General features: G+C 47.2%; 1 protein-coding gene across 1 annotated transcript; it reads left to right on the forward strand.

Annotated features, from left to right (window-relative positions):
* Positions 1 to 4045: 4045 nt before the first annotated feature.
* ISX (intestine specific homeobox) lies at positions 4046 to 23747 on the forward strand. The gene is made up of 5 exons (XM_010805321.4): positions 4046 to 4239; positions 13951 to 14102; positions 16375 to 16491; positions 17508 to 17615; positions 17734 to 23747. Exons 1-5 carry the CDS (start codon positions 4047 to 4049, stop codon positions 18058 to 18060), a joined length of 897 nt encoding a protein of 298 aa, XP_010803623.1. The 5' UTR covers position 4046; the 3' UTR covers positions 18061 to 23747.
* Positions 23748 to 24893: the final 1146 nt, after the last annotated feature.

The following is a 24893-nucleotide window of genomic DNA, read 5'->3' on the forward strand; positions in this document are numbered from 1 at the left end:
GGGAATGGTTACTCACTCCAGTATTCTTGCCTGGAGAATTCCCTGGACAGAGGAGCCTGTCAGGCTGTCGTCGATAGGGTTACAAAGAGTCAGACACAACTGAGCGACTAACACTCTCTCATAGATAGTGGATATACAAGATCATATAGTTTTCAGGTATACAACATGGTGAGTCACAAATTTTTAAAGTTCTATGTCATTTATCATTATTAGTAAATACGGCAATGTTCCCTGTGTTGTACAATATATCCTTGTAGCTTTTTCTTTTATACATAGTAGTTTGTGTCTCTTAATCCCTTCCCACTATATAGCTCCTCCGTCCTTCCCTCTCCCCACTGGTAACCACTAGTTTGTTCTCTATACCTGGGAGCCTGTTTCTTTTTCGTTATCGTCACTAGTTTTATTTTTTAGATTCCACATATAGGTGGTATCACACAGTATTTGTCTTTGTCTGATTAATTTCACATCACATAATACCCTCCAAGTCCAGCCATGTTGTTGAAAAAGGCAAATGGCTGACTTGTTCTTCCTAAACAGCTTTTCATAAAATAAAATGGACTAGTAACAGTGCACCACGCTGCCAAGGGTCTCTCCTTGCTTGTGTGATGTAGGGTGGATTAAATGAGGGAACCTGTGTGACGACTCCCCTTCTCTCCTTCCTCCTCGGCAAAGCCTTCTTTGGTTCAACCGACTGTACCGAGTTACTCCTCTGAACTCCTCCAACACTGACCACTGACCACTTTCCACCTTGTGTCCCTGGCCATCTCCTCCACTCCCGACACACTCCCCACCCTAGAGTGAGGGTCCCTCTGGTCAGGTTCGTGGCTCATTCATCTGCATCCCACCCCTCCATGTGTGGCATGTAGTAGATGCTCAAGCAACATCTGTGGGATGAACACAGATGTGACTGCCTGGACTACGGCTCACCACAAAGGCCCACCCCTCCATGGGTGGCATGTAGGAGATGCTCAAGCAACATGTGTGGGATGAACACAGATGTGACTGCCTGGACTACGGCTCACCACAAAGGCCATGGTTTGGAAGATTCACACTCCACACCATGAGCCATGCCAGGGATTGCAGCGGGGCAATGCTCACCCCAGAGAGAGAGAAAATACAAGAACTCAGTGCAGTGCTGAAAAGGACAGGTGTGACTCAGGAAAATACCCCCTCAGAGACGTGGTTCTTCATCTGCACAGTGAGAGGCTTGGATCGGGTGGCCTCTGGGGATTATGGCAAAGGGAGCAGAGCGTGGACTCACCTGGGCGTGACCGCTGCTTCTTCTACAGGATTAACTGTGCAGCCTTATATCCGCACTCACCTCTCTGGGCGCCTCTCCTCGGCTGTAAAATGGCATGAGTGACCCCAAATGATAGAGCTGTCACGTGGATTAAATCAGGTGATGCGTGCACAGCCCCTGGCTCAGTGGCCTCCCCTCATACCTGCTCCTTCTTTGGAACCCGGAGTCCATGTCCTCACCCTGTCTTTTTTGGTTTTTGGGGGGGGTTTTTTGGTCCATGTTACACAGCATATGGAATCTTAGTTCCCTGAACAGAGATTGAATCCACGCCCCCTGCAGTCAAAGTGTGGAGTCTTAACCACTGGACTACCAGGGAAATCCCCCCGTGTTCACTCTTGACTGGCCACCACAAGTGTCCATCATACCTTCTCAGCCCCAAGCAGAAGGAAATCCACACTCCCAAGGCAATAACTCTTTTGAACGGGGCGGGTGCTGACGTCTGTGGGCCTCTGGCCTTCTGACCATAAGGCAGGCATTTCCCTGTGCACCACCCCAGCTGGATTACTTCCCTTCTGGCCCAGAGAACTCCACCTCCCAGAATCTGGGCAAGGCCATGTGACTCATCCCTGCCACATAGTACAAGCAGAAGTTACTGAACCACTTCCACTGCTGACTCATTAAAATTTCCTCCTCTGCTCTCTCCTCTTCCTTGGAAAACTTGAAGCCCTTGATTGATTGGAGGTTGGTTACATCACAGTCTGGAAGAAGCTTGAGTCCCCAGAGGGACATCCAACTACATCGACTGTGACATGAGTAAGCAACTGAAGCTCCCAAGATTTGAGGGTTTGCTGGGCTTCCTAGGTGGCGCTAGAGGTAAGGAACCTGCCTGCCAATGCAGGAGACATAAGAAATGCAGGTTCGATCCCTGTGTTGGGAAGATCCCCTGGAGAAGGGCACGGCAACCGACTCCAGTACTCTTGCCTAGAGAATCCCATGGACAGAGGCTGGTGGGCTACAGTGCGTGCGGTCACAAAGAGTCAGACATGACTGAAGCATGCACGCTGTGACATGGCAGAGACAGGATCCCCTGGCTAGACCAGACCACCTGACCCTTCCCAGGGGCACAGCTCCTCAAACAGTACAGGTGATCTTTCCTCTGACTCACCCTCCTCAGGGAGGAAGGCTCAAGCTTCCCCTTCCCCCTCCTTCCACGAGAAGGTCTGGGTTCTCACACCCCATTCAGGTCCACAGACTCCCCCAGGTATCTATCACCCTCGTGAGGACACACCCTGTGGCCAGCCTGGCAGTCTGGAGCTCCCCCAAGTCCCGCTTAGATGAGACCATGACTTCTACCACACCCTCTTGGTCTGGACCTCTGTTTCCCCACACACCCCAGAAGGACCTCAGAAGATGGCCCTCAAGTCCAGGAAAGCACATCTGAAACGGACTGCCCACAGCCAATACCCAGCAGACTGCACCCTGGCCCAGCCTCCAGCCTACATATGACCCATAAATTCTCCCAGCTGAACAAACACATTTTATGGGGCCTGGGGACGCTTCCTGGCCTCACTGTTCCCACCTTCCCGTGTCCTGCTCTGGCCTGGCCAGCTCCCCAACACCGCACCTCTCTGGGACCCCCAAGCCCCATCCTTAAGTCTCCCTCCACCTCCTACCCGTCTCCCCCAGCTCCCGCCACAAGGAGGGTGGAAAGTTTCTTCTCTTATCAGCCGTTTTACTGCCCCCTCCTCCCTGGTTACACAGTAATTGGGAACAGAACTCCTGGCAAGAACGGGTTGATCCTATCAGTTTGCAGTCAACAGTTTACTAGACAGAGGGAAAGGGTCCCCTCAGTGAGGACCCAGGAGGCAGGTAAGAGGTGTGCAAACAAGAGGGGGACAGAAAGGACCCCCAAAGGAAGGGAAAGGAGCCAGGAAGGAGCCTACCGAGAGGCTTGTGCAGTGAAGTCAGGGAGAGAGCAGAAGAAAGTGCTGGCTGGACCAGAGACACCAGGAGAGGTTCAGACACCAGCGTTCAGCCCAGCCCCGGCACAGAGAGCCAGCCTGGCGGTGACCTCGCGACCCTCTTCAGAAGCCTCCACCTGCAGGTGCTCTGGGAGGAAGGCCTGTTCTGGAATCTGGGAGCAGCAGAAGCCAGAGGAATCTAGGAGGATTTCTGGGAGCACCCCCCAAGCTGCAGTGTGGCCCAGGGCTGGGTTGGCCACCTGGGGCTCGCTGGTGGCACTCCGGCGCCCAGCCGCCCGAACACCTGCTTCCAGAGGTCTGGCCGGAGCCAGCAGGAAAGAGCCACACAACAGAGAAAGGGTAAAGGTGCACACTTTGCCTCCAGATCTCCTCTGGGGGCAGCCTCCCTTTTCCTTCCAGCTCTTTTGTCCTGTTCCCGACTGGCCATGACTTCAGGGTCCCTGGCCTAGGCTGTGGACTGTGAAAGTGACCACCTCGGAAAAGACCCATCACAGTAGGACTGAATTCAGTTTAGCAATGGTGATTCCTTTGATGTTGAGTCAACGAGGGCTCTAAGCCCATGGGCACAGGCACAGCCCCTTCCAGCTTTCCCAATGGGACCAGCATCCTTGATCCCAAGGTGTTTTGAGGTGACCCACAGATGTACCCATGGAGACATAACCGTGCTGGATAATCCAACGTGAGAATCTCTGTTCACCTCTGCTCACCCTCTTGTCCAGGAGTTTCAGGAAAGCAAGGACCCCTCCCTCCACGGGCATTGGCCCCTCTGCCCCCTCGCAGCTGCCCACAGAGGGTGCCAAGGCAGGCTCTGATCTCCACGGGAGATGGAGAGGAAGAGCTTTGGGTGCTATGAGGCCCCAAAGAAGCGGGGCCTGTCCTTCTCCATTGAGGACATCTTAAAGAGGCCAGCTGAGAGGAGTGATGTGGTCAAGCCGGAAGGGGCAAGTGGACAGGGCACCAGGCAGGCAACAGCTGCAGATTTCGGGCCAGAGAGACCCCAACAGGACCAGCCCAAAGGTAAGTGTCTTCTTGCCAATTCTTACCCACTCCTGGGTCTGCAAGCCCCAGCTGGGCTCAGGCAGAGAAAAAGCTGCTCTGTATCAACAGAAGAGAAGACTCCAAAATTCAGAGAGATGTCGGGTACTGGGCCAGTAGCCTTAAATACCTTTCTACCTAGCCCAGAAATGGAGCTGTTCTAATTCAGTCACCAAGGCCCAGTTCACTGCAGGATGCAGGAATCTGGGGCTTGTTCCTATAACCAGGCCGTAGCTGAGAATGCCGGTGACCATTTATTTATTCTGTGGTCGGCACCATCCTGGAGGCTGTGCATGTCTCTAACTTGAGCAGAAAAGTATAATTATCATAAACTTGACTGATGAGAAACTCATCTGTGAAAGAGAAGAGGCGGGTGGTGCCCCCAGGTCACACAGCCGCAGAGCAGAGGACCCGAGACCCGGCCGCCCGAACACCTGCTTAGGCTGTCGTGTTCTTTCCCTTCGTAAGCAGAGTTCGGCCTGCACGGCCTCTAGTGGCTGAAGCTCTGCCCCAAATCTGCCCACCCTGATCACACCCTAGGCCAGTGACCTCCCCAGGATTTACCCCCAAATAACAATGACCAGATCCCAGGCCCCTCCTTGAGGGCCAGCTTGAGGAGGGGACAGAGGAGGGAACATACATGTTCCTAGGATTCAGGCAACCGCGGTCAGTCTCAGCTCTCCCCCGGCCTGCCCGTTTCCACTCTGGCCTCAGCTTCATCTCCAGTGAGACAGCTGAGTGAGGGAGAAAATGAAGCTAGTGATGTCTTGGGGGTCCACTGGAGTCTGACCGGCGATGAGCCTGGAGTGTCCACAAGAGTGTCCTGGTCCTCTCTCCTTTCTAAAGCTTTAATCCAAGGAAAGGCTTCCCCGGCAGCTCAGTGGTAAAGAATACGCCTGCCAATGCAGGAGATGCTGGTTTGATCCCTGGGTCAGTAAGATCCCCTGTAGGAGGAAATGGCAACCCACTCCAATATTCTTGCCTGTGAAATCTCATGGGCAGAGGAGCCTGGCGGACTACAATCTATGGGGTCACAAAGAGTCGGACGTGACTGGGTGACTAAACAACAGCAATCCAAGGGAAAGAAACTCAGGGAAGCCATGATGCCTTCTCCTTCCAAACACGGAGCCCCACTCCCTCCCCCAGGTAGAGTCTCCTAAGAGGGGGTTGGTGCTCACTGGTAGTGAGCCAAGGGAAAGAGTCTGCAGGGGGTGGGGGGTCATGTGTCCCCAGAGAGCTAGTGGGTTTCCTAGTAGCTGACCTTTTCAATAGGAAAGGGTCCCAGCTTAATTGTCAGAAGTTCATTAATACCTTCCAGTGAATTGAATGAGCAATGAGCATTCACAGGAACCATTCTACTGAGGGTCTGACCTGAGTGTCTCTTGCTGCAGCTACGTAAAATCTATGCCCATCCTCTCTGCTGCAGAGGAAGAGAGAGAGAGATCTTATTTCCTTTCCCAGAGCAGTTTCCCTTCCCCTAGCCCAACACTGGCTGTTGACAAAAAGGAGGCCAGTCATGCTAAACCTCCGCTGAAGCTGCTGGCATGTTCCAGGTCAGCTAGACCCAGAGGAGACACCCTGTAAGTGCTTGGGAAAACGGCAGTCATAAGATTGGACTGGGCTCTCACAGCAATGTGATGGCCATTGTTTCCATCCATTTGTCACAGTTGTGAGCCCCAGCTTAGAGCTGGTGAAACCAAGAAGAGAAGATAAATCACCTGCAAAAACCACACGAGTAGGTCACATTAGAATTGAACCCCAGTTGCCTGAGATCATCCACTCTAGATTATTTCTGAACGTGGCTAAAATCCATCCATCTCCCTGCTAGGCTGGAATTCAGCGTGTCTACTTTTTTGGCCACATCACATAGCATTAAGGATCCTACTTACCCAACCAGGGATCAAACCCATGCCCCTTACAGTGGAAGCGCAGAGTCCTAGCCACTGGACAGCCAGGGAAGTCTCAGGAATTCAATGTTTCTAAAGAGACTCATGAGGGTCCCCCTGGAGGTTTTCAAAATGACTTTGAAGGTGAGGAAGACAAAGATTATTTATGTCAATAGTCCTGTAATGATTTCTACACTAACCTTCTATTTATGATGCATGATACCAGTTACCCATTTATGGTCATGATATGAGGTTTTCTTTTAATATATATGCATTTATTTAGGGCTTCCCAGGTGGTGCTAGTGGTAAAGAACCTGCCTGCCAATACAGGAGATATGAGAGATGTGAGTTTGATCCCTGGGTAGGGAAGATCCCTGAAGAAGAAAATGGCAACGCCCTCCAATATTCTTACCTGGAGAATCCCTTGGTCAGAGGAGCCTGGCAGGCTACAGTCCGTGGGGTCACAAAAGAGTCGGACATGACTGAGCGGCTACACAACAACTGTCCTAGCTAAAAAGCAGACAAGGTGTAAATGAATGGGTATGTTTATGTTCCAATAAAATTTTATTTACAGTATGGGCAGAATGCCAGGTCTGGCCTCAGGCTGTAGTTCATCAACCCCTAAAGCTATTGGCATGACATTCAAAGTCCTTCACAGACCAGCCCTGCGGGTCCCCAGATTCATCCCCCATCATGGCCTGCCTGCCCTCACCCTCCAGGCACATGGAGCATCTCTCTCACTTCCAGTCTTTCAAGCCCTTTTATGTCTCCAAACTTTGCCCTTTAAAACCCTCATGGGGTGGGAGGTGGGAGGGGCGTTCAGGATGGGGAACACATGTATACCCGTGGCAGACTCATGTCAATGTATGGCAAAACCAATACAATATTGTAAAGTAATTAGCCTCAAATTAAAATAAATTAAAAAAAACAAACCCTCACTCTTTCCCCTTCTTCCTCCCTTTCCTCTTCCTTCCCTCATCCCCTCCGTCTACATGAGCTTCCTTTAGCTGCTGTGCCAATTACCACAAATTGAATGGCTTAAAACAACAGAAACTTATCATCTTAGAGTTTCAGAACCAGAAGTCCAAAACCAAGGTGTTGGTAGGGTTAATTCTTTCCAGAGGCCCCAAGGGAAAGCCTACTCAGTGCCTTTGTCCCACTGTCCCAGCTCCTCGTGGCTGCCAACAATCCATGATGTGCCTGTAGACACATCATCCCACACTCTGACTCCATCGTCATTTGGCCTTGACCTCAGGCTCTATGTGGTATCCCCCTCTCCTTTATCTCATCAGGACACATGTCATTGGACATAGAACCTACCCTAAATCCAGGAGAGTCGCATCTCAAGATCCTTGGCCTAATCGTACCTGCAAAGACCTTATCTCCATATAAGGTCACCTTCACAGGTACCAGGTGTTAGAACTGAGATGTTTCTTCCTGAGGGGAAGACAATTCAACCCGCTCCATCTTTCCTCACTTCTTCATCCCCCTCATTTTCCTCATTCCCCCGCCTTCCTTGTCCCCTTCCCCTTTCTTCTCTCTTTCCCCCTTCCCTCCTTCCTCATCCTCTCCTCCCCACCGACGATGCCTAGGACTAAAGACAGTGGACCTTCTGCTCTGCTCTGGGCCCTAGGAGAGGAAGCCCTGACTCAGGGGCCATCTTCTTGCTGTTCCTCTTCTTCTCTCACACTGTTCCATGCTCGGATGATGGGTTTTTATAAGTCTTCATAGATCATTTTTGGTCTCCATATGTAGAACTCTCAAAGTTTCCTTTTTCAGTTTTTAAATCCCTACTGTGTTCCTACAGAGTGTTTACTTCCCAAGATATGCCTTGTAGTGGAGCTTTCCTGGTGGCTCAGATGGTAAAGAATCCACCTGCAATGCGGGAGACCTGAGTTCGATCCCAACCCCTGGATCGGGGCATGGCAACCCACTCCAGTATTCTTGCCTGGAGAATCCCCATGGACAGAGGAGCCTGGCAGGCTATAGTCCATGGGGTCACAAAGACCATAGGATCATGGACACGACTGAGTGACTAAGCACATATGCCTTGTAAGGTGGTAGTTGGTCATCATTTTTTTGGCTAGAAGTGGCTCTTCTCCCTCTTACAAGACCAAGGACTTCGGCTACCTCTAATCTGGGCACTCTGCAGGTTTGCATTTAGGTTGGCCTTCTGTGTGTATTTTCACAGACATAAGCATTAGCTGACTTCCTCCTCAGTCCTTGGCAGGAAGGAAAACTAAACATGAGCTCTCCCATTGAATAGAAACAAGTTCTGTGGCTCTTTCCAGGTCACATCAGGGAACCTCCTCCAGTGTTACTAGCTGGTGTCATGTCTGGTCCCCTGCTTTGTCACAAGTATAAAATGGAAAGGAACAAGGGCAGGCTCCCTTTGGAGCCCTCCAGCAGGCTGAGGACACCTTCTAGACAGGACAGGTGGCTTGCAGAGAGGCACCTCCCAGGGCAGAATATACCAGCCTTTTCCCCCCATAGTGGTCCTGGACTTCTACGATTGCCTGTGCCTGCAGCATGCAAGGCACCCTCCTTGGCTTGGCATTCAAGGCTTTTCACTCTCCCCTTTAACAGTGTCATCTGCTTTCTCCCCAGTCCTCACTTCCATGGGTGTGGGAGCCTGGATCTTCTTCCAACCGCTGCTTTAGGATGACAAGGACAAGGCTCATTTCAGGAGTCTTAGCCCAGCTGCAAAGCCCCTGGGGCCTCTAGCTGAGCGGCCAAGGCCAATTAGCAGACCACAGAGAAGGAGCAATCAAGGGAGGGAGCCAAGCACAAAGAAACATCAGTTTATAATTAGGTGGCCTAATCACCTGTGTAAATTGTGTATTTCTTATGATCAATGTGCTAAACGGCTCAGGTTTAATTAAGTTCTGCTGACTCAGTCTCTTTGAAGACCCAGTGAAGTGTGATCACAGCTCAAGCAATTAATAACCTGAAAGGAGCAACTTGAGAGAGGTGGCAGTTCCCTGCCTCCTTCATCTCCCCTCTTCCCACCCTCCCCTGAGTGTCCTTGAATGGGGTTCCACACCCGCATTGTCTTCTCTGACCCAGGGCTGGAAACTCCCAGCCCTTTTCCACAATTAAGAATCATCCTGTGTGATGGGCATTCCACCCATGAACTGGTTCTTCCAGCTTCCTGTTTAATGAGGTTCCTTCTGGTTCCAAAATACTATGTTCGTTCAGTGTCCTGTGTTCTGCCTTCTTCTCTTTTCCATAATTTGTTTATGCTGTTCTTCCTGCCCTCACCAGCTTCCTCTCTCTTACCACCTACTATGGTCTATAACCCAAGCATCAGGCTTGCTGGCTCCCCTCCCTCCTTTCCTAAAGCAGCTCTAGCATTTGATGGGAAAACTGAAGTGTCAGCCTTCACCCTTCCTGAGCCAACCACTCAGCTTCTGCTCTTCCCCATCCCTGCTTCCCTGTGGACCACAAGCAGGTCACTCTGCTCTGCGTTACTGCCTGGAGCTCCAGGGCAACATCCTCTCCACTGGTCATCCTTCTCTCCAGGCACCAGCAAGGAGATGGGTGTGGGCCAGCCTTCCCTTTCTCTTACTTTTCCTGTAATTCCAGTTTTCCCAACACCATCAAATTCGGCTCTATGACCAATGGATACCCATTTTCCTAGAGATATGTGGCAATCAGAGGAAAGTGCAACACAAGGAGAAACTTAAAGTGAGGCCCAGAATATGACTTTTTCCAGAAACCAACGGGAAAACCTATAAGGGAGCCCTATCCAATAGAACTTTCTCTGATGATGGAAATGTTTTCTATCTATGCTCTCCAATATGGTAGCCACTAGCCACATGTGGTTGACCTATAACTAGTGTGGCTAAAGAACTATATTTTTTATTTGATTTGATTTGATTTAAATAGCCATAGGCAGATAGTGGGTACCATATGAACAATGCAGATCTAAAGAGTTGAATTTCTAATAAGGTCCAGCCTTGATCCTATCCTTATTTCCCTGATGTCAGGTTCAAGTCTATCTGTCTCCCAAAACTACTCTTCTGGTTGGGTGTCACTAGTCATATTTCAAGGACCCCCACTCACTGGGACCCCCACCCCCATCCGTTTCAAATACAGAGAAGGCTATGGCACCCCACTCCAGTACTCTTGCCTGGAAAGTCCCATGGACAGAGGAGCCTGGTGGGCTGCAGCCCATGGGGTCGCACAGAGTCGGACACGACTGAGCGACTTCACTTTCACCTTTCACTTTCCTGCATTGAAGAAGGAAACGGCAACCCACTCCAGTGTTCTTGCCTGGAGAATCCCAGGGACGGAGGAGCCTGGTGGGCTGCTGTCTATGGGGTCGCACAGAGTCGGACACGACTGAAGTGACTTAGCAGCAGCAGCAGCAGTTTCAAATAACATCCCAAGAAGGGTTGTATAGAGATAACCAGTGTTGACTACTGACACCCCAAGAACCCATGCTCAGTCTTGGGAGAAGGGCTTTGGCCCTTGAGTGCTTCAGGCTGGTCCACGTGGGGCTCAGCCTCCATCTCGCCAACCATGTATATTTTAGACAACCCTCTTTCTTTACAGGAGAAGTCACTACATCTGTTGGACACACACATATACAGCCTGTCACCATGATTGAGAGATCATCATCTCTCAAGAATAAACATTTATCCTGAAGATGTTTAGTTCAAAGTTAATGAGAATAAATATTTTTCTAACTGGCTCATAACTGACAGGCAGCCCGTCTCCGCAAAGTCAACAATCACATTATTTTGCTGAGGAGGGCTCAGATCCTTTTCTTACAACCTTATCTCCAGGTTATGTCCTTCTGATCCTCTAGGAAATAAGGGGAAGCTGTATTTGTCTTGTTAGCTGCTTCCCTAGTTACACAAATGGAAACTGGAGATAATTATTTTATTAAGGAGTCTATACTTAGTCATGGACACTTGTTTGCCTAAGTTTCCTTCTGGGGAAAAAGCAAGAGATGGTTTATTTTTGCTAATTTCTTAATAACTTTTTAAAATATGTATTTACTTAGCATTCTGACTTCTTAGTTGGAGCATGTGGGATCTAGTTCCCTGACCAGGGGCCGAACCCAGCCCCCTATGTTGGGAGCACAAAGTCTTAGTCACTAGAACACTAAGGAAGACCCTATTTTTGTTATAATTTACAGTCTGTTTCTAATCCTCTGTTCTCCATGTTGCTTACTTTCCGGTATTCCAGCTCTACACCATACCTTTTTGGTTCAGTATCCTCTATTCCAAAGTTCTATATTCTTAGAAGAATCCCAGATGCATGTTATCCTGAACCTCTGTTTGCCCATCCAACCTGAAATCTTCCATTCTGTGAATTTTTGGGGAATTTTCTATAAAACTGCACTGTATCATTACAATTGTCTAAAACATTGACTTTGTGAATGAATGAATGAGATACTGTCAGCACAGCTTGTTCGTTTTTGTACTCCTGCAGACAGGCCCTCTGTGCCTAGCACAAAAGACATTCAGTACAGTCTCGGCAATGGATTCATACCTTCCATTTCTGTCTACACCAATTCTAGTTGGGTTTGGCTCTACCAACTTAAATGCATCACCAGCTCTAAATATAGAATAAATCTCTCTTTTTTTTAATTAAAAAGTACAGTGGACTTGAGGAGGGAAAGGGAGATAGAAAAGGTAAGAGATCAGATCATATCAGCTGGTTCACAATCCAACAGCTTCCTCCAAGGGGTAAATATGTTTGAAATCTCACTGTCCACAACCCCCAAGAAGCTTCCAAGAGTCAGGAAAATGAATAAAATTACTTTGAGGGGATAAAAAAAATGGACTAATAACAATGAGGGGTAGTTGGGAGGGGTGAGACAAGTGGCTCAATGGGTAGAGTGGCTGGACCTAGAGTCTGTCATAGAGAATGAAGTAAGTCAGAAAGGGAAAAACAAATATCATGTATTAATGTGTGTGTGTGTGTGTGTGTGTGTATGGTATCTAGAAAAGTGGTACAGATGAACCTATTTGCAAGGCACGAATAGGGACACAGATATAGGGAACGAACATATGGACACAGTGGGGTGGAGAGAGTGAACTGAATTGGGAGAATAGCACTGACATAAGTACACTGGTGGTTTAGTCTCTAAATTGTGTCCAACTCTTGTGATCCCATAGACTGTAGCCCCCCAGGCTCCTCAGTGCTTTACAGGCAAGAATACTGGACTGGCTTGCTATTTCCTTCCCCAGACATCAGTACACTACCATGTATAAAAGAGATAGCTTGTAGAAACCTGCAGTATAGCACAGGGAGCTCAGCTCACTGCACTGTGATGACCTAGAGGGGTGAGATGGTAGAAGTTTAAGAGGGAAGGGGAAATATGTATACATATAGCTATTTCTCCAATGATTTGGCCACTTGATGTGAAGAGCTGACTCACTGGAAAAGACCCTGATGCTGGGAAAGAATGAAGGCAAAAGGAGAAGGAGGTGGCAGAGAATGGGATGGTTAGATAGCATCACCAACTTAATGGGCAAGAATCTGAGCAAACTCCCGGAGATAGTGGAGGACAGAGAAACCTCATGTGCTGCAGTCCATGCAGGCGCAATGAGTCAGACACATCATAGCAACTGAACAACAACAGAGCTGATTCACTTTGTTGTACAACAGAAACTAACATAACATTGTAAAGCAATTATACTCCAATAAAAAATAGATTAAATAAAATCAGAGATTTTAAAAAAAGGGCAGACTATGGAAGGCACTTGTCAATTCTTAGAAATGCAGGAGTAACTCAGCCAGAAGTGTTATCCTCAGCAGAAATCTCTCCTTCATCCATCTACCTTTTGCCCAGCCAACTGGGCCCCAGGCAAGGCTGAGGCCAGGTCCTTCAAGCCTCCACCTGAAGAGAAAGAGAACTGCAGAGTGCCAGGGTGGATTTGGCCTTTGTGATTTGATCATTCAACCCCTCTCCACTCCTCCATTCTACAAATCGGGATACTGGGGCCCAGAGAGTAAATAAAATATGGCCCAAGCAAGGACCAGGGTCCTGGAGCCTCAACTCATGCTCAGTGCCCCTCTCACCACCTCCTTGCTTCCTGAGATGGGCTGCTTCTCAGTCCCGTTTCCCTATACCCCCTCAATCCAGTGACCTCTGCCACCCCCATCGTGTGTGTGTTAGTATTCTTGTGCCTGAGGGAGAAGGGCCTTAAGTAGCAAGTGAAAGATCACTATGACTGTTGAGATGGAGACTGTGGAAGAAAGGAAAAAGCTTTTTTTCTCCTTTTGCACTAGGTCCCACCTATGATGTAGCATCCCTGAGTGGGCCTGAGACTGGACAGGTGGCTGGAAACAGGCTGTCAGGGGCTGACTGCTGAGGTTTTTCTGTAAAGGACTAGATGGTAATTATTTTAGATTTTGCAGTCTCTGTTTCAGCAACACAACTCTGCCATTATAGCACAAAAACAGCCATAGACAATACATAAACCCATGTGTCAGGCTGTGTTTCAATAAAACTTTATTTCTAAAAACAGACAGTGGGCCAGATGTGACCCCCAGGCTGTGATTTGCCATTCCTTGTTACAGACAAGGGAAATTTGCTTGAAGGCATCTGAGCAGCAGAAAGGACGATCAAAGAAGTTTCTAGAAGGTCATTTTGGCCACACTGTCCAGAATGGATAGAGGGAGTCAACCTAGGGGGAGGGTTTCTAGGAGAGAGAACATTGTAAAAGTCCAAGCCTAAGAAGCCAGAGGCCAAGTAGTGGCAACATTGGTTTAATGGGTACAACAAGGCAGCACAAAAGCTTCACTGAGACGAAGGTCACTAACCTAGCTTGGACCCTCCTCCCTCCAGAGGGGAAGAAGGGTAAGCGGAGGCTCCGAACCACCTTCACCACAGAGCAGCTGCAGGAGCTGGAGAAGGTCTTCCACTTCACTCACTATCCTGACATCCACGTCCGCAACCAGCTGGCAGCCAGGATCAACCTCCCGGAAGCACGTGTGCAGGTACAACCATCCCCACCCTCAACCCCCCTCCTCAATGCCCTTGGAGGCATGGGTGAGACCCCAGGTATCCTGCACCCTCTGGGACTGCCCCATCTGAAATTTTCCATTGGCTTTATCCCATGAATACAGTTATTTTGTGCAAATATCATTTTCCAGGAAATGAGGTCACCATAGTTATAAGATAGACGCTTTCTCTCCCTGGAGAATAGATGTGGAGGGGGTTTTATGATGGCCACTGGCATCTGCTGCACTCCCTTCTTCTCCACTTTCCTGTAGTTCCAAAGCATTATTCACCACGCAGCCTCAAAATAGGTCTTGACAATCTAGACTAGGGCTCAACAGACTTCTTCTGTAAGGGACAAGGTGCTGATTATGTTAGGCTTTGTGAGGCCATATGGTCACTGTCATAACTATTCAGTTCTGCCCTTGTAGCACAAAAATAGCTATAGTTTACAACATACAAACAAATGAGCATGTTCCAATAAATGTTACTGATGAGCACTAAAATTTGAATTTTGTGTCATTTGCATGTCACCAAATTTAGATTCTTTTTCCCAACCACTTAAAAATGTGTAAACCATATGTAGCACAAGGGCTGTACAAAAACAGGTGGGAAGCCAGAGTTAACCTGAGGTTAACTCTGCCAATCTCTGACTTGGAACTCATAGGTATCACTTTGGCAGCAGCACAGAGAAGTGGCAAAGACCCTCCATGGTCAGAGACCTAATCTGTAATCTGTCATTTCTTCCCCCCACCTGAGTGTCTAGGCTTCCTCTGTGGTTAGATGTACAGTAGTCCCTCACCAGTGGTATGTCCAACTCTCTTTGCACATCCCCAGTTCTGCAAGTATTGCTCTAGCAAATCCAAAACCAATTGTTACATATTTTCACTCTCTCTAAAACAGTTTTCTAAATCACTCTGCATTTTTTTTAACAAATATGATGGGGGAACTATACTCAACATCTTTTTTTATAACTTAATTTTTAATGAATAAAAAAATCTTTGAAAAACAAAAATACAATTTTTATTTTATATTAGGGTATATTTGATTTATAATGTTGTGTTAGTTTCAGGTATACAACAAAGTGATTTAGTTACACATTACATAGATCTAGTCTTTTTTTATTTTTTTTATTATTATTTTTTTTCACTTTACAATATTGTATTGGTTTTGCCATACATCAACATGGACCTATTCTTTTTCAGATTCTTATCCCATATAAGGTTATCACAGAGTACTGAGCAGAGTTCCCTGTGATATACAGTAGGTCTTTGCTATCTATTTTATATACAGTAGTGTGTATATGTTAATCCCAATCTCCTACTTTATCTCTTCTCCTCTCCACCTTTCAATATCTTGTAATAACCTATAACAGAAGAGAATGTTAAAAAGGAATACATATATTTGTAAGTATACATAAAACTGAATCACTTTGCTGTATGTCTGAAACTAACACAACATTGTAAATCAATTATATTTCAATACTTTCTTGAAATATACAATGGACTTATTAAATTCAAAATCTTCACCAGGGTCCACATCAATATTCCACCCTTCATTTCACCCAAGCCTACTTATCGTCTGGTCAAGGCCCACCCCTGTGTGGACTTCTCCCCTTTTACTTCCCATTTGAAATCAGTCACCAACTAGGTGGGTAGCATCTACATCTAGTGTAAAGCCCAGAATTCAGCAGCTGTCTCAGCAGAATGATCAAGTACAAATGGCCATGTGTCACAGTCAGGGTGCCCATGAATACAGGCAACCCTCAACAGTGGATACCAGAGGGCCCACTGGGGTTGCAAACAGGTGGCCCACCAGCAGGCAAGAGCCCATGGATGGGTTTTCACTGATCTGCATGGTTTTTAAATCTCAGAGCTTTCACAAAAAAATCAAGATTTCTGCCTTAGAAGTTGGATGAAGCTGCAGCGCTGGCCTCAAATTTCCACATGGTGGCTATTGGCTGAGGCTGAGACGCTGCCCCCTTCAGCCTCTGTTCACCCCGCGGACCCCACCACTCCCAGTTGTAAGGCACCCTGCTGGTTCACACCCCCTCCTATGAGCCCCCCAGCCCCTGTAGGCATGGAAGGTTGTGACCTCGGATCCTCTCTCCCAAGGCAGATCAGATCCAAAGAAATCGTGGCTGCCGTTGACCTTTACAAACTGTAAAGGGATGGTCCCTTGGAAGGTGCAGTCATCATGTATTTTAAGGAGAGGAACTGGATGGAGAAAAGCCCCTTTGCTTATCTCCATCCTCTCTCACCTTCATCTCAGATCTGGTTCCAGAATCAGCGAGCCAAGTGGCGGAAGCAGGAGAAGACAAACAGCCTTGGGGCTTTGCAACTGCCGAGTGAGGCCGGCTTGGCCCCATCCACAAACCCGGACGTGGCCGTGAGTGGCTGGGGGCGGGGTCACTGTCTGGGACCATCTTATCCAGATTGGAACACCTCGGGGGCTCTGTTCACTGTTCAGTTTAGTTCAGTTCAGTTCAGTCAAACAGTAGAGTCCAGCTCTTTGCGACCCCATGGACTGCAATACGCCAGGCTTCCCTGTCCATCACGAACTCCTGGAGCTTACTCAAACTCCCCTGTAAACACTGGAAATTTTTTTAGAAAAAGAGAGGGCATGGATGCCTGGGAAACCTGCTAGAAGTCTCTGCCTCTGTCCCCGTGTCCTCATCCACTGAATGACCATCACAGTCCTCTCCCTCTTCCAGGGAGTGACTTGTATTACTTGTGTAAAACGTCCTAGTTTATGGAGCAGGGTCACAGAGTAAAGGGCGTTGTGTGGGAATGGAGCCCATTGGCTCCGGAGTCAGGCTGCCAAGACCGAGATTCGAATCGCAGCTCTGCCCTAAGCAGTATGTGACCTGGAAGAGTCATTGTGCCCCTCAGAGGACAGTCATAGATTTGATGAGGATGAAATGACCAAGTCTTGAAGAATGTCTGCCACACAGGAAGTGGTCGCTAAAAATTAAACATTCATCGAGTCAACAAATTTGGAGTGTGTACCAGATGCTAGTCCTGGATTCAGATCCAGTCCTGAACATTCACTGTAAGGACTGATGTTGAAGCTGAAACCCCAATATTTTGGCCACCTGATGCGAGGAACTGACTCATTTGAAAATACCCTGATGTGGGGAAAGATTGAAGGTGGAAGGAGAAGGGGACTACAGAGGATGAGATGGTTGGATGGCATCACAAACTCAATGGACATGAGTTTGAGTAAACTCTGGGAGTTGGTGCAGTCCATGGGGTCACAAAGAGTCGGACATGACTGAGCGACTGAACTGAACAGAGGTGAGACAGCAGTGCACAAAATAGACAGCCCTGTGGTTAACGATTTGTACAAACCCACAATGACTCTATGAGGCAGGATTTTTAATTTATCCATTTTTGCTGATGCAGAAACTGGACTCTGAGAAGCAAAGTGACTTTTCCGAGACAAACAGTTGCTGTAAATGCTGGAATGAGGACCAGATTTCCTGGCCCCCCTGGGCAAGCACTTCTTCCCAGGTTGGTCTCCCTATCCACCCCAAGCTGCCAGAGAGTCACTGGGAAAGGCTGGAAAGTCGAGGGACAGTGTGGAGTAAAACTTAAAGCTGACCTCTCTCCTGGCCTTTCCTTCTGACAGGGCCCCATGCTGCCACCCCCTGCACAGCCCAGGCTGCTTCCTCTCACCAGGTGCTGTCCACGAGCTCAAGCCTGGCTCCCCACCCAGATTGCCCTCCTCCCATGCCACCCATGGGAGACACAGCCTCTGCCGGGCCCTCTCATCATCCAGCAGACCTGCATCCCTACATTCTGCTTTGTTCCCACCTCCGCACCCCAGAGGAGGCAGCATCTGTACCACCTCCATAACACAGACTGGACATCCTCTCCTGAGTGGAGCCTCTCTCCTCTCCAGGTGAAAACAGGTGGTGGGAAAGTGACCAGGTCTCTGGGGGAGTCAATCTCATGATTCAGAGATGACCCACAGTTCAGGAAGCCACCCTGAGCATGTCCTTCAGCAGGTTGCTTCAGATTCAGCAGCAAGGTGACCGGTAAAGGAAGCTCTCCTCTCTCCTGGCCAATGTGGCCCTCCTGCTTCAGACAACAGACGCTATGTGAGGTCTCAGGATGAGCCCTGGAAGGAAGAGGTTGCACTCTTGCCCCTGTGCTTCCTTTATGTGGTTGTGTGACCTCCAGTCAGTCGCTCGCCCCTCTGGACTTCATCTGCAACACAGGCAGTTGCACAAGATGACTCCTGAGCACCCTTCTGGCCCTTACCTTGGTGAGATGAACCATGATGAGAACAGAAGCACAGAGAAGGCCAAGGACAGGTTGTTTGTTCATTCACTCATAAGACACTTATTAAGTACCTACTGAGTGCTTCATAAATGGAACTGGATGTTGGCATGAACAACTGAGGCTCTACCCATAAGAGCTCAGTGCAGGATGACCAAAAGGGTAATGCTGACCTTCCCCTGCAGGCAGAACATTCGCTCAATGACCTTGCAAGAGGCCCACGACTAACACATTCTGTTCGGCATTGATATGAATGTTCTAAAGAGGAAGAGAAATACAGAAACATTTCTTTAAAACTTTAAACAGAATTTAGTGTCTTTGGTTATTCTGCTGAGCTATGGAGGGATGTTGTCATTTCTAGTTTGGAGGAAGGGAAAGATAGTAAGCTCTTGTCACAGTTCATCTTCCCAGGACCTTGCAAGGGGTCCAGTTAGAAAGCCAGCCTCACTCTATGCTGAAAAGCCTAAGAAAGAGGGAGAGAAGGAGAAAGAGAAATTGATTTTTTTTAATATAAGGAATTAGCTTTCACAGTTATGGAAGCTGAAAAGTCCCATGAGCAGCAGTTGGCCAATTGAAAATGGAGACCCAGGAGAGCAGAGGGTATCAGCTTCAGTGTGAGACTGAAGGCAGAAGCTCCATGTCCCAGCTCAAAGACAATCAGGCAGAGAGAGCAAATTCTTCCTTCCCCCACAGTTTTGTTCTATTCAGCCCTCAATGGATTGGAGGGGGAGGGCCATCTGCTTTACTCAGTCTACTGATCACAGTGTTCATCTCATCCAGGAACACCTTCACAGACATACCCAGAATAATGTGAAGCTGAATATCTAGTTACCCTGCGGGCCAATCATGTTGACACACAAAATTAACCATCCCAGGCTCCATCCCCTTTCCTAGGCACATATCCTCCCTCCAAGCATAAGGGGTTCAGGTGACCAGAATGCCTCAGCTTCAGTACAGATGTGAATGTTGGTTTTAGGGGGCCACCTCTTCCACTCTAGGTGTTCCTTTTCCCCCAAGAACTATTTTCTTCTCTTTACCTTATATCTGTGGGGCAAATGAATCACTTTAGCACTCTTACCAGCTGTGAAAATTTGGGCAAGAGACACATCACCAGGACTTCCCTGGTGGTCTAGTGGCTAAGACTCCAAGCTCCCAATTCATGGGGACTGGGTTCAATCCCTAGTCAGGAACTAGATTTCACACACCACAACTAAAGATCCCTCATGCTGCCAACGAAGATCAAAGATCCTGCGTGCCGCAGCTAAGACCTGGTGCAACCAAATGAAAAAAAAAAGAGAGAGAAAGAGAGAAACACATTCCCTATGTGTTCCTTGGAGAGCAAGTTTCTTGTCTCTGACGGTTTCTCTATTACATGAGTTAATAAGCATGTGCATGTGCATACTCAGTTCAGTCACTCAGTCGTGTCCGACTCTTTGCGACCCCATGAACTGCAGCACACCAGGCCTCCCTCTCCATCACCAACTCCCGGAGTCTACTCAAACTCATGTCCATTGAGTCAGTGATACCATCCAACCATCTCATTCTCTGTCGTCCCCTTCTCCTCCTGCCCTCAATCTTTCCCAACATCAGGGTCTTTTCCAATGAGTCAACTCTTCTCATGAGGTGGCCAAAGTACTGGAGTTTCAGCCTTAGCATCAGGCCTTCCAATGAACACCCAGGACTGGTTTCCTTTAGAATGGACTGGTTGGATCTCCTTGCAGTCCAAGGGACTCTCAAGAGTCTTCTCCAACACCACAGTGCAAAAGCATCAATTCTTTGGCACTCAGCTTTCTTCACAGTCCAAGTCTCACATCCATACATGACCACAGGAAAAGCCACAGCCTTGACTAGATGGACCTTTGTTGGCAAAGTAATGTCTCTGCTTTTTAATATGCTGTCTAGGTTGATCATAACTTTCCTTCCAAGGAGTAAGCGTCTTTTAATTTCATGGCTGCGATCACCATCTGCAGTGATTTTGGAGCCCCAAAAAATAAAGTCTGACACTGTTTCCACTGTTTGCCCATCTATTTCCCATGTCACCCTGCTTATTTAACTTATATGCAGAGTACATCATGAGAAACGCTGGCCTGGAAGAAGTACAAGCTGGAATCAAGATTGCTGGGAGAACTATCAGTAACCTCAGATATGCAGATGACACCACCCTTATGGCAGAAAGTGAAGAAGAACTAAAGAGCCTGTCGATGAAAGTGAAAGAGGAGAGTGTGCATGCTCAGCTGTATCCAACTCTTTGCAACCCCACAGACTGCAGCCTGCTAGGCTCCTCTGTCCATAGGATTCTCCAGGCAAGAATCCTAGAGTCGGTTGCCATTTCCTACTCCAGGGGATCTTCCCAACACAGGGATCAAACTCCTGTCTCTTGTGTCTCCTGCAGTGTCAGGGTATTCTTTACCACTGAGTCATGAGGGAAGTCCAAATAAGATAATACATTGTGGTAGATGGTAAGCACAGGTATTAAGAAAAAAGTCATTGTACCAACTCTCCCTTCTATCTCCTTCAACTTCTGATCTTGACCAGCTATATTCATCCCAGACTATCCCAGGAGTTCTTAAACCAGTTTGCAGGAAGTCAAGGAACTCTGAAAAGAGTAAGCAAGATTGTGTGTGTGTGTTTATTTTTCCCAGGCAAAACATTCATTGTTTTCATCAGCTTTTCAAAGAGGTTTCAGCTAACAACAATAACAATAAAGGTTTCCTGTTACACATATCTGAGTCAGACCCAATAGGATCCTTTTCTAGCTGTGTGGACTAGAGGCATGAGAGAAATGAAAGGGTCATTTTTTTAAAGGTACTGAAACCTCATATTTCAGATTGAGACTTGAACTCATTCTCTTTTAATTGAAAGCACATACCTGGTCTCAGGACTTATTGAATCTCAAGTTCTTTATGTCTCAGCACAGAAAGAATGCAGTGAGAGGCAAAGTGATAGGTAAGAAGTGGATTTATTTAGAGAGACACACACTCTGCAGACAGAATGCAGTCCATCTCAAAAGGTGAGACTGGCCCTGGGAGAAACACACTCTACAGACAGAATGTGGGTCACCTAAGAAGGCAAGAGACCCCAAAATATGGGGTGGTTAGTCTTAATGGTGGAAGGGGGGGAGGAGGGCTTCCCAGGTGGTGGTAGTGGTAAACTGCCTGAGACGTAAGAGATGCTGGTTAGTTTCCTGGGTCAGGAAGATCCCCTGGAGAGTGGCTTGGCAACTGTTAGGTAGTTAGAATAGGAATACAGGAGTCCAAAATGGCAGTGGCTAAAAGACAAGGAAGGGAAAAGCCTGAGAAAATAAAACAAAGGAAGGTCAAAGGAAGGTCCAAGGACCAGAGTGAGGACATCAGGTAGAACAAACAGCACTCCTGGCTAGCCCAATTTACATAGGGAAGGCCCACGGGGGAGGAAAAAACATAAAAAGAGGAGCCAAAGGGCCAGGGCTCTTTCTTCTCTTCGCGTCTTTGGGTCGGCATGCCCTCACACCTCAAGGATGTATTTTCCTGCTATTTTCTAAATAAAACTGAGCTGTAACATGGATCTGTAACACTGATCTGAGAGCTATAACACAGTCTGTTCAAGAACTGAGAGCTATAACACGGTCTGTGACACACCGAGGGCTTTAATATCCATCGCTTCAAATTTGTGTTTAGATGAAATAGAACCAAGGAGATTATACTCACCTGACAGCAACCTACTAGAGTACTAGGGTCACAAAGACTCTGACGTGACTGAAGCGACTGAGCACACACAGCTTAATGGGCTGGGTCATTTCATAGGCTAGTGAGTGGGAGGATTATTCCAACTATTTTGGAGAAAAGTGAAAGTGTTAGTAGCTCAGTCATGTCCGACTTTTTACAATCCCATGAACTGTAGTCCCACCCGGTTCCTCTGTCCATGGAATTCTCCAGGCAAGAATCGTGGAGTGGGTTGACATTCCCTTTTCCAGAGGATCTTCCCGACCCAGGGATCAAATGCGGGTCTCCCACATTTTCAAGCAGGGAAAGGGATTTCCAGGAATTGGGCCACTGCCCACTTTTTGACCTTTTATGGTAGGCCTTGGAACTGTCATGGCTCTGCTAGGTGTGTCATTCAACCTGTGTTAATGTATTGTGTGTGTGTGTGTGTGTGTGTGTGTTAGTCGCTCAGTTATGTCCGACTCTTTGTGACACCATGGACTGTAGCCCACCAGGCTCCTCTGTCCATGGAATTCTCTAGCCAAGAATACTGGGGTGGGTTGCCATTCCCTTCTCCAGGGAATCCTCCCAACCCAGAGATCGAACATTGGTCTCCCTCATTGCAGGCAGATTCTTTACTGTCTGAGCCACCACAATGAGCATATAATGAGTCTCAAGTTCTACTGGAAGTCGAATCTTCAACTACCTTGGACCTTGTTAGTTCTAACCAATTCTGTCTCGTATCTTCAAGAGCTATGTCATTCGTTTAAAGGTTCTGCCCTGCCCCTCTTCCCTCCTATTTCAGTTCAGTTCAGTTCACTCAGTCGTGTCTGACTCTTTGTGAACCCATGGACTGCAGCACGCCAGGCCTCCCTGTCCATCACCAACCCCCGAAGTTTACTCAAACTCATATCCATTTAGTTGGTGATGCCATCCAACCATCTCATCCTCTGTCATCCCCTTCTCTTCCTGCCTTCAATCTTTCCCCACATCAGGGTCTTTTCAAATGAGTCAGTTCTTCGCATTAGGTGGCCAAAATATTGGAGTTTCAGCTTCAACATCAGCCTGTACAATGAACATTCAGGACTGATTTCCTTTAGGATGGACTGGTTGAATCTCCTTGCTGTCGAAGGGACTCTCAAGAGTCCTCTCCAACACCACAGTTCAAAAGCATCAATTCTTCAGCGCTCAGCTTTCTTTATAGTCCAACTCTCACATCCATACATGACTACTGGAAAAACCATAGCCTTGACTAGACAGCCTGTTTCAGTAAGATCATATAAATATAAAATGAACAAGTGCTAACTCACTTTATCTAACTCAGTAATTAATGGGGAACAAGTAACACATCAGAACAGTTCAAAGGAGAACTCAAAGAACAGACATGGAGCAGAGGCAATCAGGAATGATGAAATGCATTACAAATAGAGACCAAAAGGTTCAATGGTCATATGGAAGTAATCAATAGCATCTCAACGGGACACAATTCATTTTCATTTCTATGGACAAGAATCATTTGCATTAGTACTAACTTTTTATCAATTTAATGAGTGGAAAAATAGCTCACAAAGGATGGAATGGCCTGAAATTCTACGAGTGTGCTAGACAAAGCAACCTAATGCCCATTTCAAAGTCTTTCACAGTTTTTCCTGACCTGAAGTTGCTTAATCTCTCTGAGTATATCAGGACCTGCCTCAGAAGTTAGCTGTGAGATTATATTAGATCATATAGGAAGTTTTTTGTACTTGTAAAACACTGTGAAGTTAGGAAATGATTATTTATTGCCTTTCGAATTCCTCTAAGGACTTCCCTGGTGGTCCACGGGTTAGGACTTTGCCTTCCAATGCAAGGGGTGCAGACTTGATCCCTGACTGGGGAGCTAAGATCCCACATGCTTCCTGGCCAAAAAAGCCAAAACATAAAACAGAATCAGTATTGTAACTAATTCAACAAAGGCTTTAAAATTAGTCCACATCAAAAAAAAGAAAAAAGAAAAACTTTAAACAAAGAAAAAAACTCCTCTAGAACTCAAACTTAAAAGTCCACATATAGAAAGTGTTTAGAAATACAGTGCATGCTAACTTCAATCTTATCCAACTCTTTGTGACCCGCCAGGCTCTTCTGTCCATGGGATGTTCCAGGCAAGAATACTGGAGTGAGTTGCCATGCCCTCCTTCAGGGGATCTTCCCAACCCAGGGATCGAACCCCTGTCTCTGAAGTCTCCTGCATTGGCAGGTGGGTTATTTACCACTAGCGCTACCTGGGAAGCCCAGAAATACAGTAACACTACTTTAATGTTCATTGACCTTTTTTGGTTCAATTTTTCAAAAGCCTGAACAAGCCACAGAGAATGGGCAAAGAGCAGAAATAAAAGATTCACAGAAAAAAACATACAAATAGATACTAAACATATGAATGTAGTCTCAACCTCATCCATCATTTTAAAATGTAAGTAAAACAGTAATAAAATACATTTTTTTTACCTTTCAGGCTGGCAAATATTTCAAAGTGTTGGTGAAGGCTTGATGAAAGTCACCCTTATATATAATGAAGTATGAATTGGTAAATTATTTTGGATGGTAACTTGACAACTACTAACATCCTAAATGTACATATCTTTGACTCAGTAAATTTTTTGTAAGAATTCATCTGATAAATTCACATAGATAAAAATACTGAGGCTCTAGTGCTTTGGTCACCTGGTGCAAAGAGCCAACTCGGTTGAAAAGACTTTGAGGCTGGGAAAGATCAAAGGCAAACGGAGAAGCAGGCAGCAGAGGATGAGATGGTTAGATAGCATCACTGATTCAACGGATGTGGATTTAA

This window comes from Bos taurus, chromosome 5, assembly GCF_002263795.3.
Source record: "Bos taurus isolate L1 Dominette 01449 registration number 42190680 breed Hereford chromosome 5, ARS-UCD2.0, whole genome shotgun sequence".
Classification (NCBI taxonomy): Eukaryota; Metazoa; Chordata; class Mammalia; order Artiodactyla; family Bovidae; genus Bos; species Bos taurus.